Raw genomic sequence first — 21,167 nt, 5'->3', positions numbered from 1 at the left:
AAATAGAACTGTAATTCTATTTTATTTTTATCGAGTCAGTCGCAAGACGAAGTTAAGTAAAACAAGGTTTATTGTCATCATTTCAGGTGGGAGTGAGTGAAGGGGTGTGTTGTCATATGTGCGGACATGCATACAATATTATTCGGAAACAAAAAAAAATGGTCAAAACGAAAGATAAAAAAACAAAAATTCCGCAAACGAACGGAGAAGAGACGTATACAAAAAAACCTCTCTTCCCGATTCAACGGCCGTCAAGTACTTCCGCGTTTGTTGGAGGTAAAAGACATGGAAAACACACCGCTTTTCATTTTTTTTCTTCTTTCTACCTTTCAGGAGTGGATTTTACCGCACCCTGCTTCGATTGTGTTTTGGGTTTTTTTTTCTACAGAAACGGGACAGACCACGTTTTTTTTTTCTTTGATCTTTTCCCTTTCATCGGCAGATCGAAAAATTAATTTTTTGTAACTAAACACTTTCAAACTTCGGACACTGGTAGAATGTGTCATATAAAATATGTTTGACTCTTAGCGTTTTTGAGAGAAGTTTCTATTTACGAAGTTGTTATTCGGTAATTTCAACCAATCAATGACTTGTATTTAGCTGAGTAAATTTACTGGTTATATTTAGCAACGACTATCGGCGGTTACATTTCGTTTGTCCTCTGTTATTTATGACATTGCCAAAAAGGTGGAGATGGAGTATATGTAATCTGGGTATACCCCCACTTTTAAATTTTGTTTTTTTTTACGGAATTCCACGTTTTAGGCTATGGAGATTCCGATTTTGAAAAAAATTTTTCAAAACTCTCAATTTCAAAATTTCGATCCCCTCCCCGGTTTTATATAGATCCACAGGGTAAACCTAACCCTAACTCAAACCCTAACCCTAAACCTAACCCTAACACTAGTTTTGTGAGATTTGGCTGTTATTTCTAGCATGTAAATAGCCTGCTTGGTGGTGGTGGGGGAATTGAAATTTTTCAAAAATTTTTTTTTCAGAATCGGAATCTCCATAGCCTAAAACGTGGGATTCCGTAAAAAAAATTAATAAATAAGGGGGGGAAAGGTTCAGATTACATATAGTCCATCTCTACATATAGTCCATCAAATACACGTCTGATACGGAGGTTCCGGAAAATTGCCAAAAATCAGTATTGAACCCAGAACCATGTGGTTGGTAAGCAAGCTACTTACCACACAGCCACTCCTGCGCCTATAGCTACTTTTATTGACATAGTTTGCGACGAGGGCAGTACATAGAATAGCTGCGGGCTGGACGAAGACATTAATGAGATGAGATGAATGATAAACACGATGATATTAATGGGAGAAGACAGAAGCCGCCCGCCGAACTCTGCTTCTCTAAAACATTGTTCTTTTATAAATTAAACAAATTTACAAATTGAGGCTATAAACCTCTTCACAATATCATTAAGGGATCTTTTTGGTTTGACGGGCAACATTTTTCATTAATGTTTTATGTAGTGTTTTTGGTACCGAAACACTTTCAAACTTCGTATACTTGTATATTTTGTGTTATAGAACAGATAAAAAATTTTGTATTCGAAGTTATTTCATGTAAAAAAATTGTCGTATTTCGGTAATTTCAACCAATCACTGACGTCTATTGAGGTGAAAATAATTACGCCGTGGAATGTAAACAACGGTGTCATGGGATCTTTCCCCTTGAATAAAATTAGTGCCGTTGTTTGTCAACAACAACTATCCGTTGTCAACAACTATCAGCGGTACATATTTCGTTTGTCACTGTTAGTTATGACATCGTTCGTGCGTTTGTACTGGTTTTAGCTTTAGTGTTTTAGAGTTAGGGTTAGTTTTAGGATTACGGTTAGGGTTATGATTATTATTGCCATAACCTTAACCCTAACCCTAACCCTAACTCTAAAACCCAAACCCTAACACCTTACTAGGGAATAATGATATAATTAAACAGGGAATAACACTCTTGACACCGGCAAAAATTTATTGTTTACAAAACAGCACTAACTGTATTCAGCTGAATAGACGTCAGTGATTGGTTGAAATTACAGAAATACGACAACTTTAACATGAAATAACTTGCGATGTACAATTTTTTGTTAATAAGGCGAAGAGAAAAAGATGTATATGACACATTCTACCAGTGTCCCAAGTTTGAAAGTGTTTCGTTAAGAAAACAAGTGTTGCCCGTCAAACCAAAAAGATCCTCATTAAGTCCTTGAACTGAGGCATCTTACACATTACTTTTTATGGGCCACATGCCCCTTCAATATGAGGCACTAGTCCTCTTACCCCTTACCACCCGACCAGACTCAGTGCTTCACTCAAGCACCTCGATGGTTCTAGATCGGGTGCGCCTATAGCTACTTTATTTCATAAATATTTGCCATAAAGGCATTACAAAGAGAGGACGAACAAGTTCAGACAAACATAAAAGGGGTGAGGTAGCTGTATCGATTAAATATTTACAATTTTAAATATACAATAATAATTTGATTATATTTACAATGTTCGATTAAAGCATTGCTCATTACAGATGCAATTTGTAATGGCTTTCCTGAAGGATAGGCATCCGACCACCAGGGTAGACCCCTTGCTTTTTCTTTCCCTTGTTTTTGGCTTCCACTTACCTGGTGCCAAACACTCCCAGCTTCCTCGTCACAGGCTTCCATCTTCTCATGAATCTGTCTCGTGACAGGTACCTCTTCTCCAGCTTGATCTTACTACTGAGGTGGTAACAAAAAAAGTTAACCAATCCCTGACCAGATACAAAGGTATCCGTCACTATGCCTCTTACACGCGTCTTCCATACTGTTTCTTTCAGTATGGCTACTACGCAGGAAAAGCAAGCCTTCCTTTCCCTGTTGAGGGAAGGAGGCGGCACCATCTCGATGATAGATTCAGCTGATAGCTGTACTCTTCCCATCGATGACAACAGTTGTTCTGCGAAAACTATCAGTCTCGTTAATTCCGGACATTCCACAAATGCGTGAAAGACGGTTTCCCTGTCCCGCCCGCACCTCGGACATGTCGGCGATACGGCACTTCCGTGCCTTGACAGTTTATCACGAACAGGTAACGCCGCACGTAAGCACTGCTAAGCCAGGGATTTCTGGTAATTGTCCAGATACCCCGGCCCGAAAGTTCTCTTGAACAGATTGGTCAACTGATTTTCATCGTAGCCCAGGGTCTCCTCCAAGGCGTCTTCCGACTTCGATCCCACTAACCCGCTATAAAAATCCGCGGTGGAACTCCTATTGCCGGCATTGCCCGCCCGAGAGAGTAGCTGAAGTGCCTGTCGGCACTCCAATTGCCAGTTCCCCAGCCTAGGTCTCTGCTTGATCCAATTACCAACGTCCGTTAAGGACGTTAATTGCGGAAGGTAGAACCGGACGTGCGGTGACCACACCTGCTCTCCATCCAGGTAAAGCCAAAGGTGCCTCAACCTTAACGCGAATTTTCGCATCCTCAGCCAAGACATCCCTAGCCCACCCTTTAGCGGTTTCTGGTAGCAGACAGAGCGTTTCACGAGTGGCTTTCCTCCCTTCCACAAAAAGCGGAAAAGCCCAACCTCAACGTCTCTAGGTCCTTAACTAGTTGCCCTTCTATTCTGGCCTTATCTAGTCTTAGCTGACGGGTAAACCTAATAGACTCAAAACGAATGGCTCTCTTGAGGGCGAACCACCATCGGTTGTTAACCACAGCGCCGGTTAACGCCCTCTGTACTAACCCCTTAATCCAGCTACGGTATGCCTCGCAAGTCAAAATAGACTTGTTCAGCTTCCAGTAGCCAGTTCCTCTCTTAACTGTACTATCAACATCCAGTGTACACTTGACCATTCTATGGTCAGTGTAAGCTACTTGAACGAGCTGTGGACAGCTAAAATTAAACTTATCTCCAGTCCTTATCACTATTCTATCCAAGTAAGACTTGAACCTTCCGTCGCCGCTCATCTAGGTCCACTCTGGAACGTTCGGATGGTCAGGTCTGTAACGATCTACGATAGCCAACGCTATCGACGTGCGCATGTCTTAGACGTCGAGAAAATTGTCGAGGCAGCCACGCATACGTCCAAAAATAGAAATCAAAAATTTTGACTGGAATTCGTACGTCATCGTGGTGGGAGAGGAAGTTTCATAAGTAATATATATACAACAAAGAGTAAATACTGCGGGCGGTATTTGAATAAATTTAAACGATAACTGAATCGAATACTAAAAATATTTTTGCTTAAAATTTAGGGTAAATATTTTTCTGATTATTCTCCTTTCGTTTTATGTCATTCGATTTATTTCACACTACTATTTCGTACAACGCAGATATCGATTTAATTTTCGTCATTTAAATTGTGTATACAAACCAATCACGAAATTAATTATGCTGACAACAGAATTTTTGACTGACGACAGAAGACAGTTGCCCAATATGCAACGTAGTGGGAATGAATTCCAAGAGATCTGGTTGGAAAGTGAACACCTGCATTCTTGTAAAAATCCACCTCTCTCCCAGGAATTTTTAATTTTTGAAGACGTTTTACAGTTGTAGTATACTTTGAGCCAACTAACCTGTAACTACAAAGGCAATGTTTATAAATATGTACATATTAAATATTGATGTTTTACTTCTGCCGAAGAGATCAAGGACATTCAATATCTATTTGTATACATTCGATGTTAACAAATGGAGATGTCGAACAGCGAACACCTACCCCATATCCGCCCTTTATTCTCCTCATCCCAATATTTTCGATAACAGAAATTCCAAATATGTTGGCGGAATTTCGGATCAGGATACTCACCTAAGTTGGATTTTCTCCGATTTGACGAGGATTTTTTCCATCGTTTTATGGAAGAAAAAAAAAAATGAATGAAATGGCGGATTTTCCGATTAGGACGCCCACATAAGTTGGATTGGATCTTTTTTAAAACGGGGGCCACATTTTTCATTAATGCTTTACGTAGTGTTTTTGGTACCGAAAGACTTTCAAACTTCGTATACTTATCTATTTTGTGTTATAGAACAGAAAAATATTTTTGTATTCGAATTTATTTCATGTAAAAAATTGTCTTATTTCGATAATTTCAACCAATCACTGACAAGTATTCAGTTGTTTACATTTACTCCTTTGGCTGATTAAGCCATAGCTTCGTTTTATTTGCTTTTTTCATTTTAAATTTGCTTTTTCATTTTCTTTTTTTTTCTTCGTTTTATTTGCTTTTTTCTTTTTAAATTTGCTGTTTTACCCTAACCCTAACCCTATCACCGATAGAATTGTTTCAGAATCGTTTGTTTATGTAGTCGGCACTTAATGTATATCGGCTAATAGCATGACAGTGCCGGATTTTCCTTTTCTATATGAAAAATTCCGAGCTTCGGATCAGGACGCTCACGTAAGTTGGATTTTCTCTCTTCTGACGAGGATTCCTCCCCGCCCTATTTTCTTTTTTGTCATCACGGCCTTCGAAATGATTTGTGGGAGGTGGGGAGCATCTTTGTCAGAAAAAATCTTTTTGAAAATTTACAATTTTTTTCCCGCGGAGCCCTCCGGACCGATTTTGGCCAATTGTTTTGGTACTACACCCTTAAAAACCATGTGAGAAATCTTTGGCTCTCCAGTATTTTGAAATTATAAAATGGTGGGGATTGAAAACATCATAAATTAAAAAAAAAAATTTTTTTAATATCACAAATGTGTTCATGGGAGAAAAATATTGAGAAACATCAATACATAGGCGTAGGAGTGGCTGTGTGGTAAGTAGCTTGCTTACCAACCACATGGTTCCGGGTTCAGTCCCACTGCGTGACACCTTGAGCAAGTGTCTTCTACTATAGCCTCGGGCCGACCAAAGCCTTGTGAGTGGATTTAGTAGACGGAAACTGAAAGAAGCCCGTCATATATATATATATATGTGTGTGTGTGTGTTTGTGTGTCTGTTTGTCCCCCCCAACATCGCTTGACAACCGATGGTGGTGTGTTTACGTCCCCGTAACTTAGCGGTTCGGCAAAAGAGACCGATAGAGTAAGTACTAGGCTTCCAAAGAATAAGTTCTGGGGTCGATTTGCTCCAGCATGGCCACAGTCAAATGACTGAAACAAGTAAAAGAGTACATGTGAGAGTGACAAAGAAACGAGGAAGGTGGTCGTGGGATGTGCTAGAAACAACAGCCAAATTTCCCTTAAACCACATACCTTTTCGTTTGAAAATATTTGGAATTTTTTTTTTTTACTGTGTTTTTAAGTGTATAGTGCCCCCCAGATCGGTCTAGAGTGGGAGGTGAAAAAAATTGGATAAATCCCCGTCAAATCAGAAAATCTAATTTATGCGGGTGTCCTGATCTGAAACTCTGCTCTTTTTTTGTCTTTTTTTCCCAAAGTTTTGTAGTGGTCTATGTAGCTAAATAGTTTAATGATCTCCCTTGCAAGAAGGTGTATAGAGTAACCTCCCTTCACTAAGTTTTTTTTTTTTTAGGCATGTGTGTCATGAGACGTGATTCTTAATTATTCAAGAAGCTTCGCGTTTCTCTCGGAAGTTTCCAGAATGTCTCGCGTTCCATTAATAAAAACAGCTTGCTAACCCTGCTCTTCGCTTCTTAGTCGATTACGTCATTGCTATGTCCGTCTATTTCTCTAGGCCACATGACTGAAAGCCATCACTTCGCTGTTATTTCTATATTTCCTATTTCTGAACTTTCTTGCATAGATTACTTCATTCAACTAGATTCTACATTTTGATTATGTATCATCATCGACCAGTAAATTAAATATATAGTTTTTGAATTTATTCTTCATCTCTAATATGAACTCTTGTAATAATATACACACAGCCATATCAACACCTAGGGACCTTTGTGATTTGACGGGCAACATTTTTTATGTAGTGTTTTTGGTACCGAAACACTTTCAAACTTTGTATACTTGTATATTTTGTTGAATAAAAGTAACTGCTGTGACGGTGTATATGGTATTAATCCCCGTTAGTTCTGACATTTCCGATTAACTAGACTGTTCGTAAACAAAGGGGGAAAAGCCATCAAAATACTTGAATATTGCCTGCACTTGTTATTGGAGCTACAAGAATTATTAATGCACCTCCACCAAGTGCTTCATTTCCTAGAAATAACAGCCAAATCTTCTTCAAATCAAACTCTAGTTTAGGTTAGGGTTCGGGTTTTAGAGTTAGGGTTAGGGTTGGGGTTAGGGTTAAGGTTATGAGTGAGGTTATGGGAAAAATATACACACACAGATACGCACAGCGTAATTTATTATATAAACAATATATGCGTATAAATTACGATTAAACCGGATGAAATATGTCACAGGGAATAACATTTTTATGACCGGACAGCACTGACTGTATTCAGCTGAATAGACGTCAGTGATTGGTTGAAATTACAGAAATACGACAACTTTAACATGAAATAACTTGCGATGTACATTTTTTTGTTAAGAAGACTAAGAGAAAAAGTTGTTTTGTATGACACATTCTACCAGTGTCCCAAGTTTGAAAGTGTTTCACACCTGGTACTGAATATATATTTCCACTACAGTTTCAATTTTTTTTTTAAATCACCCCTAAAAATATGTGTACGGATTCTGTGATTTTTGGAAAATCATATAAAGGTTCATGGCAGAATAAGTTTGACAGCTGATCTACATCATTATCATATGTAATGAGAGTATTCAGTAATCACCCAATTTCACATTTCACTAGCGTATTGACCACATGATCAACAAAATCTGACTGATCACAGTTTTGTGTGGAACAGACAACTTTCGTCTTTTACCATGCTTACTTCTGAACCCAATCAATCGGTATAAATTCAACATACTTGAGCCTATCAATCAGTATAATTTTGACTCTGCTGCATCCCAAAAGAGAGCTTTTGGGATGCAACACAGAAGGTATTGACAGACACTGTAGGAGAAAGCCAAAGGTGGCAGACTGCAGTTGACAATACAAAAGCAATGAACAGTTGGAGGGTGAAAGCCAGTAGAAATCAGTAGCTGGAAAGCAAGTAACAACACTTTATCTGCTGCTACAACTACACCAAGAACGATAACATTCAAAAGTCTTTCAATGTTTTGTCATTTGTAGTAACAACAATATCTGTTTTTGTGTACAAAAAGAATAAATTTTTGTTTTATCAAAAATCACAACCAACTCATTGTTGTTCATACACAAAGAAAAAACTTGTAACAGAATGAAACAATGTTATGAAGATGTATATAAAATCAAAATAATATGAATTTTATAAAACCTAATATTTGGATAGGTCTTGTAAGTTATAATAATGTAGTGTCTATCCCACTGAAAGTATTGTCTTCAAGGATGAAGAACACTGTAACGAATCAGGGCTAAGTAGCATATTACTGGAAACTGAAATATTTGATTTATACAAATGATTAACTGTTTTCAAATTTTGTAATTCATTTTTAAAATATGCTTCTCACTTTTTTCTTTTGTAGCTGAGCCCCTTCTTGAATCTGCACCCATCTCAAACTACAAAAAATATCTGGATTTATTTACATATATTTATAACAGCTAACAGAAAAAACAACCATGTCATCTGCTAATATTCAAAGAACCGAAAAAGTATATACAGATAGTGTACCTGTTGACCGCAATCTAGATGAAGTCAGTTTAAATGGACATGATATATCTTTTTCACCAGTGGATTTAATATATAATATGAACTATCTTACAAAAGGCTATGCTCTAGTCATTAACAATGAAGTATTGTCATTTGGTAATGCTTGCGAAATCTCGAGAGAGGAGGTACATTCTATGTCAGATACACTTAAGATGTATGGATTTAAAGTAATCACTCGGAACAACTTGAAGGTTGGTGACCTCAGACAGATATTTAACGATGTGAGCAAACTGGACCATTCAAAATGTGCTTGTTTTATTTGTATTATTCTAACCCGAGGACCACAGCCTGGTACTATTCAATGCTCTGATGATACTGTCTCCCTAACAGAGTTTTTACCAATGTTTTTCCCCAACAAATGCCCAACTCTTATTGACAAACCTAAATTATTTTTCATTCAAAATGCAAATACTTTGGCAAACAGTGCACACAATTCACAACTGTATAGTGATTACACAATTCCAATGATTTCTTTATCTGAAGATTTCCTTATTTCCTCTTGTACTGTAAACTCTGAGAGGAGAGTTGGAGGTTTTATTGAGATATTAAGCAACAGCCTGAAGAACTTTAGAAAGCTGGAACTGCAATATATTCTAATGCAAGTCAATAACTTCATTGTTTCTAAGTCCAAGAACAATGGTTTAAGAACATTTACTAATGCCCCTTCTATACTTTCAACTTTAACAAAAAAAATGACGTTCTCATAACCTCAATGGTACCCCTCATTTCCAATCTTCTGTGGTTAATTTTCCACTCGAATTCTAAGAAGGAGGGGTTCACCATTGATCAGTCCTCAGTTCCTTCATCATTATAGTCCTCCAGGGCTTAACAGAAGAATTCAAGTCATAGAAGCGCCCTGGGAGTGCTTCTATGCTAATGACAGGCCAGAATGGAAAACGGATGTTAATCAATGATGATGATGATGATAAAGCAGGTAAGAACATATATGCAAGTTTAAAATGCGACAGTGTTTTTGTTATATCTACATTCTACACACATAAATACATAAAAACAGAACAAGCATGTGCATGCATGCACACACACACACACACATACGAACAAGCATGCACACACACAAGAACAAGCATGCAGGCACACACACACACACACACACAACAAGTACACAGTTGACAAGACAACACACAGCTGATAAAACAGCATGTGCTCACGGAAATTAGTGAAGTCTGTTTATAAATTGTCGACTCAAAACAAAAGATAGCCTTAATTTTTCTTTTTTTACATATATAATTATAAAGATATAATTATAGTTAAGGGTTACTGGTAATGACCATCACCAGTGCTAGAAATAGGTGTCAAATACCTACAACCCAATCTACAGTTTGTTCTCTCTCTCTCTCTCTGAGTTCTGTGATGCAACCGATCTTATGGTCTGCAATACCAACTTCAGGAAACCTGCCAGTCACCTAGTCACCTACCGCTCCGGCAGACACTCTAGCCAAATCGACTACATCCTCACCAGAAATAGGGAAAGAGGGCGGCTTATAAATGCCAAAAACCTTCCCTGGCGAAGAATGTACCCCACAACATAGATTAGTAGTTAGCGACTTCGGGATCAAGGCTAAATGGGTGCCCAGAAGTAGACCGGCTTGGAGGAGAAGGGTGTGGAAGCTTAAAGACCCTGCAAATGGACAGAGACTTAGAGACAAGTTACTTGAAGCATTTGATGAAATAGAAGGGGATATAGCATCATACAATGTGGAAGACAATTGGAGATTTCTGCGGGACAACCTGTTGAGAGCCACCGACCAGATCTGTGGCTGGTGTAAGGTCCCCTCTCGACCCAGAGTAACGTGGTGGTGGAACAAGGAGGTAGACAGGGCTATTAGACAAAAGAAACAGGCTTGGAAGGACTGGAAGAACGGTGGTAGCAGGTTTATTTAGCCAGATCTGTGGCTGGTGTAAGGTCCCCTCTCGACCCAGAGTAACGTGGTGGTGGAACAAGGAGGTAGACAGGGCTATTAGACAAAAGAAACAGGCTTGGAAGGACTGGAAGAACGGTGGTAGCAGGTTTATTTAGCCAGAGGGGAAGCAGATAAGAAAAGATTTGCCAATGTTCTGCGCCGTGAGGACCAAAGACTCGAAGTATTTTGTGTTGCAAGACAGTGTAGGAGAGAGAATAGTGATGTTGTAGGAGAGAAATGTGTTCGCATGGATGATGGTATGCTTGCACTAAATGAGGCTGCAAAGAAAGAGGTCTGGAGATGCCACTACGATAGATTGCTTAATAAAGAGAATGAATGGGAGAAAGAGAGCCTGCCGTATGTCGACCCAACAGAGGGACCAGCTATCCGAGTTGATAGTACCAGGGTAGATAAAGCAATTAAGAGTATGAAGACAGGAAAAGCCCCCGGCCCATCAGGAATCGCTGCAGAGATGCTCAAAATATCTGGCAGTGTTGGCTACAGCCTAGTCACCCATATTACAAACCAGGTGTTACACGAAGGAGTCATACCCAATGACTGGTGTAGCAGCACCATAGTCAACTGCTACAAAGGTAAAGGTGACGCTTTAGATACAAATAATTACAGAGGCATCAAGCTGTCGAAACCTTTGGAAATGTGCTGTGCGTGCAAAGACCCGGCAAGCCAAGTGAGATCGTTGCCAGTGTGCCCCTGGACTGGCTCTTGTGCGGGTGGCACATAAGATGCACCATTTTGAGCGTGGCTGTTGCCAGTACCACCTGACTGGCCTTCGTAGGATTTTCAAGCGAGATCGTTGCCAGTGCCCCTGGACTGGCTCTTGTGTGGGTGGCACATAAAAGACACCATTTCGAGCGTGGCCGTTGCCAGTACCGCCTGACTGGCCTTCGTGCGGGTGACACGTAAAAGCACCCACTACACTCTCTGAGTGGTTGGCGTTAGGAAGGGCATCCAGCTGTAGAAACTCTGCCAAATTAGATTGGAGCCTGGTGTTGCCATCCGGTTTCACCAGTCCTCAGTCAAATCGTCCAACCCATGCTAGCATGGAAAGCGGACGTTAAACGATGATGATGATGATGATGATATATATATATATATATATATATATATATATATATACACACACACATATATACACATAATTCTTTGTATAATAATTATTTCTAATTTCAGATATTTATCATGTGGTTAGAAAATGAATGAAGATGCAGGAAATATTGAAGAATATCAGAAACTGTCCTAAAATCTGAGCAAATTGCTATGCACCAAAGGAGTTAACAGTGTATTAGTCACTGTAAAAACTTTGCATTCACATTAAACAACTATAAAACACAAATGCAGAAATAAAAAAAAATATCTCTCATATCACTCGACTGTATTGCCCTACTTTTACCTTTCCTTTCCATACTGGTGTGGATTGGACAGTTTGATAGAAGCTCGCCAAGTAGGAGCATCCAGCAGCGGACAAATAGATAAATGAAGTCTTTCTGCTCATATTGAGCATCCGTAAAAAAAGAAGTAGAGAAATGAAGTCTTTCTGATCATATTGAGCATCCGTAAAAAAAGAAGTAGAGAAATGAAGTCTTTCTGCTCATATTGAGCATCCGTAAAAAAAGAAGTAGAGAAATGAAGTCTTTCTGATCATATTGATCATCCATAAAAAAAGAAGTAGAGAAATGAAGTCTTTCTGATCATATTGAGCATCCGTAAAAAAAGAAGTAGAGAAATGAAGTCTTTCTGATCATATTGATCATCCATAAAAAAAGAAGTAGAGAAATGAACATGTTACTCATGTTAAGCAACTATATACCTATTTTGTCCACCCCTGTATATTACATCTTGTGAAGTAAAGCAAATAAACAGAGCAATCACATACAAACAACCTGTTTTGTTTATTAATTATTTAAACATAATTTGTTATAATGAAAGAATTGTTATACATTTAATGGTGTAAAAATCAGCAAGTACCACATGTGACATGCTATGCAGGTGAAGGGTCGAATTGTTTGGTTAGCCTGGTTGCTGGAAGCAATTCTGGCTTCAGAGTAATTGTGGTACTACCAGTTTTCTTTAACAGATAAGTATTTTTTGCTAACAATGTTAAATCTCTGAACGAGGTATTAACAGTAACTGCACGACAAGGTGAAGTATATTTGCCACTTAAATGCGACTGACCCATAAGGGTGGATGTTACTGTTGCTTTTAGCCCCAGGAGAACATCTCCTCCAGCTGGCTATTGACACACGTCTGTGTCCTGTCTGTATTTGCAAAGGGAAGTCATCCTTCCCATCTTGATCTGCGATACACACAGACTCAAGTTTCTGGGTATTTACCTGTCCTCAGCGTACGACAATCACCGATCTTCGATGCGAAAGATGTCCTGATGCAAATACGTATATACTTTTTCCAGTCAAAATATTCACTGATCTCGAAAAAGTGAAAACAAGCAATGTTAAATCTCTGAACGAGGTATTAACAGTAACTGCACGACAAGGTGAAGTATATTTGCCACTTAAATGCGGCTGACCCCTCCTTTGCTAATCCCTCCTTTTCCAGAATTGATCAGTCATGCAAACCGGTGTTTCTCAATCATGTTCCATATGAGATTGGGGTGGGGTGGTGGTGGTTCATGCAACAAAATAGTAAACTGAGCATCCACAAAAGAAAAAAAACTTTGCTTTACATGTATCTTTTAGTACATATTGCAAAGCCGCTAGGTTTCTTTCTCTAACATTTTACATAGTTCAGCCTACACAAATTAATGTTGTCATCATCATCGTCGTTTAATGTCTGCCTTCCATGCTAGCAAGGATTGGATGGGTTGACAGGAGTTGGCTAGGCAGGAGATTGCACTAAACTTCTGTGTCTGTTTTGGCATGGATTTTACAGCAGAATGGACAGAGTGCTTTTTATGTGGCACAAGCACAGGGAAAGCCAGTTTTGGCATGGTTTTTACAGCTGCATGCCCTTCTAAATGCCAACGACTTTACAGTGTAGACTGGATGCTTTTCATGTGGCACCAACACTAGCAGAGTCACTAAATAATTTGCAAGGCAAAGATCCTTTAAGAAGAGAGGGGGCCATGGGAGGAGGTGATCTTGTGTCAGATGATGAAAGGTTAGTTTGACAGAGACAGAAATAAGTATCTTGTAGAGGAGGTGCAAGGTTACCCAGCCAGAGAGAGAAAGTGATCAAGAATGAGGACAGAAACAGGTGTGCTGTTGTAAAGGAGATACCTGGTTATTCAGCCTGAGGGAAGAGAGAGATGGTGACAAAGTGCTGGGGCCTACTCACAAAGAACAGGAATCAGAACATAAATGGGATGGTAAAAGAAGAGAGAGGTAGATGGTGGCAGGTGTCAGGGCATACCCTCAAGGAACAGAGGTCATAATATAAGCCACAGGGTATTGCCAAAGAAGTATGAGGCCAAGAGTAATGCAGTGACTGGTGGAAACCTGGGTATATAGAGGGTGAGGGACTACAAGATAGCACTGAAACAATGAGCAGTGCCGTGAAGACAGGATCGGAGAGTGAGAGATAAGCACGGTGCATGAAAAGAAATGTGAGGAAGAGATATAGTTTAGTTTGTTACTCTCTTTCTCTTTTACTCTTTTACTTGTTTCAGTCATTTGACTGTGGCCATGCTGGAGCACCGCCTTTAGTCGAGCATATCGACCCCAGGACTTATTCTTTGTAAGCCTAGTACTTATTCTATCGGTCTCTTTTGCCGAACCGCTAAGTGACGGGGACATAAGCACACCAGCATCGGTTGTCAAGCAATGCTAGGGGGACAAACACACACACATACATATATATACATATATACGATGGGCTTCTTTCAGTTTCCGTCTACCAAATCCACTCACAAGGCTTTGGTCGGCCTGAGGCTATAGTAGAAGACACTTGCCCAAGATGCCACGCAGTGGGACTGAACCTGGAACCATGTGGTTAGTAAGCAAGCTACTTACCACACAGTCATGCCTGTGCCTATGTTAGTGTAGGGATTTTGAAAAAAAGTTTCTATAAAACTATTTTTTAAACATCAAATGGATAGAAGAGTCCACCAGAATAAAATAGCTATCAAAGGGGACCTTATATAAAAAAAAAAAAATGGTTGAGAACTCTAAACAAAATTATAAGAGTGTAATGAGACTGTTAATTTCTCTAGCTTCATTCATTGAGGAAGGTGGAAAATATTTACTACTTGAAATATTACATTTGGACAAAATTTTATTTTTTTACCAAATGATGGAATCTTTAGCATCACGCATTACGTAAAAAAATTGGCATGTTGGATGAAATAAGACCACAGGTCGTTTTACCCAGCCTTCATTTTAGGCTAAACAATAAATTTGTAAATGTTCAATACAAGGGAGAGAATTGCTATTTTAATAAATGTTGAGAACATCCTCTTCGGAAAAAAATTGATATCGACAGGTTGAGGCCAGTCTCTTTGCGACACTGTCAACGATATAAAGAATTAGTCATTTAAAGGAAACATATGAAAGAATGTTTCCTATTTAGCTGTGTAAGTCATAAGCATTCTTAAAAATTCTTCAAGAAAGATTAATAAACTAAAAGTTTTGTACATGTAAATGATTTCTTGCATTATACGCACAAGATGACACATCTACAAAATAGACAGTTTGCTTGAAATTATCTCGGTATATTACTGGTACTTATTTTATTTAAACCCTCAAAAAGAAATTTTAAGCTCAGATCATAAAGTAACTAAATATCAGAGGGCATGAAAGCTGTATTCCAACCAGTTCTATCTTCTGCTGCCCTAATATAATACAAATAATGATTTCAAACACAACTTTTAGGGAGGGAAATAATAAAAAGATTGACGTCAATCAATCTCTTTAGCACACTGTGCTTGACTGGCCCTTAATTTTTGACACTGCAATAAGGAAAAGCAAAAACTGAACTGTGTTCAGTAAGATTTGAACTCAGAAGATAAAATAAATATAACCAAATACTGCAAAGTATTTTGATTTGATATGCCATTCTACCACTTGTGTTACTCTTATCACCCTGAATGGTGCAAATCATAAATAAATGTACTTAAATATCTTACCTTGCTTCTCCATGATCTGTTCAGCACTCTCCTTAAATTTTACTTTTGACATTCTGTATGCTAAATTGATGGGTTCATCTGAATTTTCAATTATAAAAAATTCTGGTTGACTATAATTTTGTTGTACGCTTATCATTGATTGTTCATTTTCAAAATTTTCTATCATTACATCATCTGTATCAGATATATTGCTTGTTGAATCAACATCTTCAGTATTATTAGCAAATTGCATATCCGCTATTTGTATATTTGTTTGTCTTCTTTGAAGGTCTCCTTCAGATTTGCTTGACAACCGATGTAATGCCTTTAAAGTGGATTGATGGGTAACTCCAAATGCTCTATGTTTTGTGGATTTTTTCTTTTGCATTATTTTGATAATTCTCTGCTCCATTTTATCTGTGAAAACAAAATAAAAAATACGTATAACTTGCTTGGTAGCAGGAGATTGTTTCTCTTCTGAAAATCTCTCTCCAGGCATTTGAAACATTAAATATTGGGTTCAAATTTTGGCACAAGGCCAACAATCACAGGGTAGGAATAAGTTAGTTACATCAACCCCTGTGCACAACTGATACTTATTTTATCGACCCCCAAAAGGACGAAAGGTAAAGTTGACCTCAACGGAGTTTCAACTCAGAACATAAAGACTGACAAAATGGCACGAAGTACTTTGCCCAGCATGTTAATGGTTCTGCCAGCTCACCACCTTTGAAGCATCAAATGTTAATTTTAGTTGGAATGAGTTAGTGAAACCAATAAGTTACAGACTGGGTCGTAGATATACTTTATCCAGGAATATCAGAGGATTTGAACTCAATACAATACATTCAACAATTTTATAATACTGCTCCTTCTTATAGTGGTAAATTGCATAGTACATAATTACCACTAAGGTTGATACAGTAAAATGCCAAAGATGGGATATAAATTGTAATCCAATACACTGTTTAGTAGACCAACTGTAGATTCTTAGCCTCAGTCAATCAAAACTTAATATGAATAGCAAGTAGTTTGGTGATTCACAATTCAGACTTCAATCTTTATTTTAGTTCACTTAGCTCTTGTGCTGGTTTTTATTCGTGTGTGTGTATGCATACGTGTGTGTGTATATATATATATATATATATATATATATATATATAAGACTAGAGGAACTTAAAAACTTCCTACTAGAACAAAAATACCCACTCACCTTAATAGAAAACAGAATCGCAAGAGCAATAAAACTGGACATCACACAACTCAGAACTCCAAAAAAGAAAAACAAGAAAACATCATCCCTTTCATAAACACACACAACCCTACAATCACCAACATGTTTCACATTATACACTCAAACCTACCAATAATCCTACAAAGCCCCAAAATGGGAAACCTACTAAACAAATATTGCATAAACGCCAAGATGAAAACTTTAAAAAACACCTAACAAGAGCAAAATTCTCATCAGAGAATAAAACCAAATTCTTCATAAATGAGTGTGGAGATGGTAGATGTGGAACCTGCAGTAACCCCATCTACAAATATATAGAGGGGAACAAACAAATAAAATTTAAGAGTGGTCACACATTCAAAGTAAATGCCAACATGAACTGCAACACATGGAACATAATATACTGCATAACCTGCCCCACATGCAAGGAGAATTATATAGGCGAAACTGGAAATTCTTTATGCCAACGAGCCAGAATCCACCAACAACATGTCCGACAGGAAGAACTACAAAAGATTCCACTGAGTGAACACCTAGAAGCATGTGGAGAAGGAAAATTTAAGATCATTCCCTTCTATAAATGCCCAAGGAATGACACCTCCTTCAGGAAAAAAATATGGAAAAATACTTCATAACAAGATTCCCACCCAAACTGAATGGCTGAAAACATGAAAATCAAAACCCATCTAGGATCTTCAACTTTGGAACAACAGAGCCTAAAAACAGCAAGAAACCCAGACAGTGGGACATTTTTGTACCAACTAGAATTGAACCCAGTTACCTAGGTTCTCATATTTCTCTCCTACCTTTTTTGAACTAACCAGCTGTATAGATGTAAACACAATTCCTTCCTCTTCCTTCCTTCCTTCCCTTCTCTTTTCCATTGACACTCCTTTCAGATACACAAGCACACACGCATGCGCATGCGCACAGATACACACACAAAAACACACCCACACACTTCTCCCACTGGACAATGATGCCAAAAAAAACTTTTTTGAAAAACAACTTTCTTCCAAACAATGCCACTGGTTTTGCCATTTCTTTTAAAAGGCCAAGAATAAACTTGTCATTGAAAGAACTGACCAGTTGTAAACACAATTTTCTTCTTCTTTCCTTCTCTTTCCCATTGACACACCAACACACACACCAACACAAAAACACTCACACAAAAAAAAAACGCACACACTCTCTCTCTCACTTTTCCCTCCATTTCTCACCCTCTCTTACTATCCTATATATCTCTCTCTCCACCCCTACACATTCAATAATACTATAAAAAGAGACAGCTTCTCGAGGTGAAATCAAAATTTGAAAACCCTACAAGACTAGGTGAAAGCGCTAATTTATAAAACCTGTGATATATGAATAAAAATCTGTAAATATACAACCATCCAGACATCTGAGTACCTGATTATTATTTTTTCTAATATATAATTCCTGTACATCACCTCCAAACCTTTCAATATATATATATGAAGACCGGGAAAGCCCCCGGCCCATCAGGAATCACTGCAGAGATGCTCAAAATATCTGGCAGTGTTGGCTATAGCCTAGTCACCCGTATTACGAACCAGGTGATACACGAAGGAGTCATACCCAATGACTGGTGTAGCAGCATCATAGTCAACTGCTACAAAGGTAAAGGTGACGCTTTAGATACAAATAATTACAGAGGCATCAAGCTGTTAGATCAGATTATGAAAGTTACAGAGAGGGTCATAGCCCAACTAATTAGGGAGCGAATCAATTTAGATGAGATGCAGTTTGGGTTCGTGCCAGGTAAAAGCACTACCGATGCCTTATTTCTAGTGAGACAGCTGCAGGAGAAATACCTAGCTAAGGATAAACCTCTGTACCTGGCTTTCGTTGACATGGAGAAAGCCTTTGACAGGGTCCCCCGATCCCTTATCTGGTGGTCAATGAGGAAACTTGGGATAGAAGAATGGTTAGTGAGAGCTGTGCGAGCCATGTACAGAGATGCTGCCAGTAAGGTGAGGGTTGGAAATGAGTACAGCAATGAATTCCGAGTAGAGGTAGGGGTCCACCAAGGTTCCATCCTCAGCCCCCTCTTATTTATCATAGTCTTCCAGGCAATCACAGAGGAGTTCAAGACAGGTTGCCCCTGGGAGCTCCTCTATGCTGATGACCTTGCCCTAATTGCGGAGTCACTATCAGAACTAGAGGAGAAGTTTCAGGTGTGGAAGCAAGGTCTAGAATTGAAGGGCCTTAGAGTCAACCTAGCTAAAACCAAAATAAGTAGGAAGGTAGATAAAACACAAACCCCTTCAGGTAGATGGCCCTGCTCAGTATGTAGAAAAGGAGTAGGTAGTAACTCTATAAGATGTACCCAGTGCAAGCTATGGACACATAAGAGGTGCAGCAACATCAAAGGCAGGTTAACTAGGAAGTTAGTTTTTGTTTGTGGCAGATGTTCAGGTGCAATAAAGACTGTAAACAAACAGGAAACAACTTCTATCTCATTCCAGGGTGAAAAACTAGAGGTAGTCGATAGCTTCCACTATCTGGGCGACCAAGTTAGTAGTGGGGGTGGGTACGCTGAAAGTGTAGCTGCTAGAATAAGAATAACCTGGGCAAAGTTTAGAGAGCTCTTACCCCTGCTGGCGACAAAGGGACTCTCACTCAGAGTAAAAGGTAGACTGTATGACGCATGCGTACGAACAGCCATGCTACATGGCAGTGAAACATGGGCTGTAACTGCTGAGGACATACGTAAGCTCGCAAGGAATGAAGCCAGTATGCTCCGTTGGATGTGTGATGTCAATGTCAATACCCGTCAGAGTGTAAGTATCTTGAGAGAAAAGCTGAACATTAGAAGCATCAGTTCAGGTGTGCAAGAGAGACGATTGCGCTGGTATGGACATGTGGTGAGAATGGATGAGGATAGCTGCGTGAAAAAGTGCCACACCCTAACAGTTGAGGGAACCCGTGGAAGAGGTAGGCCCAGGAAGACCTGGGCTGAGGTGGTGAAGCAAGACCTTCGTACATTGGGCCTCACCGAGGCGATGACTACTGACCGAGACCTTTGGAAATGTGCTGTGCATGAGAAGACCCGGCAAGCCAAGTAAGATCGTTGCCAGTGCCCCTGGACTGGCTCTTGTGCGGGTGGCACATGAGATTCACCATTTTGAGCGTGGCCGTTGCCAGTACCGCCTGACTGGCTCCCGTAGGATTTTCGAGTGAGATCGTTGCCAGTGCCCCTGGACTGGCTTGTGTGGGTGGCACATAAAAGACACCATTTCGAGTGTGGCCGTTTTCGTGCGGGTGACACGTAAAAGCACCCACTACACTCTCTGAGTGGTTGGCGTTAGGAAGGGGCATTCAGCTGTAGAAACTCTGCCAAATTAGATTGGAGCCTGGTGTTGCCATCCGATTTCACCAGTCCTCAGTCAAATCGTCCAACCCATGCTAGCATGGAAAGCGGACGTTAAACGATGATGATGATGATGATGATAGAAGAGGGATGATCACTAAGTGGACATCCATTATGCTAGATGTAGACCTCATATGGTCTGACCACTAAGAAAAGATTGTTCTCATGAAAATTCAGCAAACACCAGAATGTAAGCAAGCAAGACAAATGAAACGATACAAAATAAATTTAGTGTCTTCTACTATAGCATCAGCCCAACCAGAGCCTTGTGAGTGGATTTGGTAGGACAGAAACTGAAAGAAGCCTATATATGTATGTATGTATATATATATATATATATATATACAATTGCAGCATGGAAGGTGTTTATAAGCCATTTAAAATAACACACAAAAGCCGTCAGATTCACTTCAACATTTAAATTTGTCAAAATATTTTCGTCGCTTTGAGACTGCGACCTGTTCACTGACAAAATTGTGCTTATAAATAGCTTATAAACACCTTCCATGCTGCAATTGTTTTCGTTCCAGCACACAATCTCAGATCAGGTCATTGGCTTGCAAGTACATCTCCATAATATATATATATATATATACATATATATATATATATATATATATATATATATACATATATATATATATATATATATATACATATATATATATATATATATAATATATATACATATATATATATATATATATATATACATATATATATATATATATATATATATACATATATATATATATATATATATATATACATATATATATATATATATATATACATATATATATATATATATATATATATACATATATATATATATATATACATATATATATATATATATATATATATATATATATATATATACATATA

General features: G+C 38.6%; 2 protein-coding genes across 8 annotated transcripts in view; one reads left to right on the top strand and one right to left on the bottom strand.

Moving 5' to 3' along the window:
• Positions 1 to 12,474, top strand: part of LOC106868738 (caspase-3) — a 45,478-nt gene extending 33,004 nt beyond the window's left edge. For 2 of the 4 annotated variants that reach the window (XM_089338369.1, XM_089338366.1), the window contains exons 2-3: positions 8,468 to 9,586; positions 11,766 to 12,474. In XM_089338369.1, coding sequence (XP_089194495.1) covers positions 8,562 to 9,359 — 798 coding nt within the window. In that variant the 5' untranslated portion in view covers positions 8,468 to 8,561 and the 3' untranslated portion in view covers positions 9,360 to 9,586; positions 11,766 to 12,474. Of the gene's footprint in view, positions 1 to 9; positions 4,243 to 5,260; positions 5,391 to 8,467; positions 9,587 to 11,765 lie in introns of those variants that run through there. The other 2 variants (XM_089338367.1, XM_089338368.1) reach the window with 2 other exon arrangements.
• Positions 1 to 21,167, bottom strand: part of LOC106868740 (uncharacterized) — an 86,377-nt gene that overhangs the window by 50,659 nt on the left and 14,551 nt on the right. For 3 of the 4 annotated variants that reach the window (XM_089338360.1, XM_089338359.1, XM_089338358.1), the window contains exon 3: positions 15,673 to 16,068. In XM_089338360.1, the coding sequence (XP_089194486.1) occupies positions 15,673 to 16,063 (391 nt within the window). In that variant the 5' untranslated portion in view covers positions 16,064 to 16,068. Of the gene's footprint in view, positions 1 to 4,798; positions 4,947 to 15,672; positions 16,069 to 21,167 lie in introns of those variants that run through there. The other variant, XM_089338361.1, reaches the window with a different exon arrangement.

Source organism: Octopus bimaculoides, chromosome 20 (genome assembly GCF_046866305.1).
Source record: "Octopus bimaculoides isolate indiv1 chromosome 20, ASM4686630v1, whole genome shotgun sequence".
Classification (NCBI taxonomy): domain Eukaryota; kingdom Metazoa; phylum Mollusca; class Cephalopoda; order Octopoda; family Octopodidae; genus Octopus; species Octopus bimaculoides.
The sequence above is the reverse complement of the archived record's forward strand: the minus strand, read 5'-3'. Positions and strand labels throughout refer to the sequence as shown.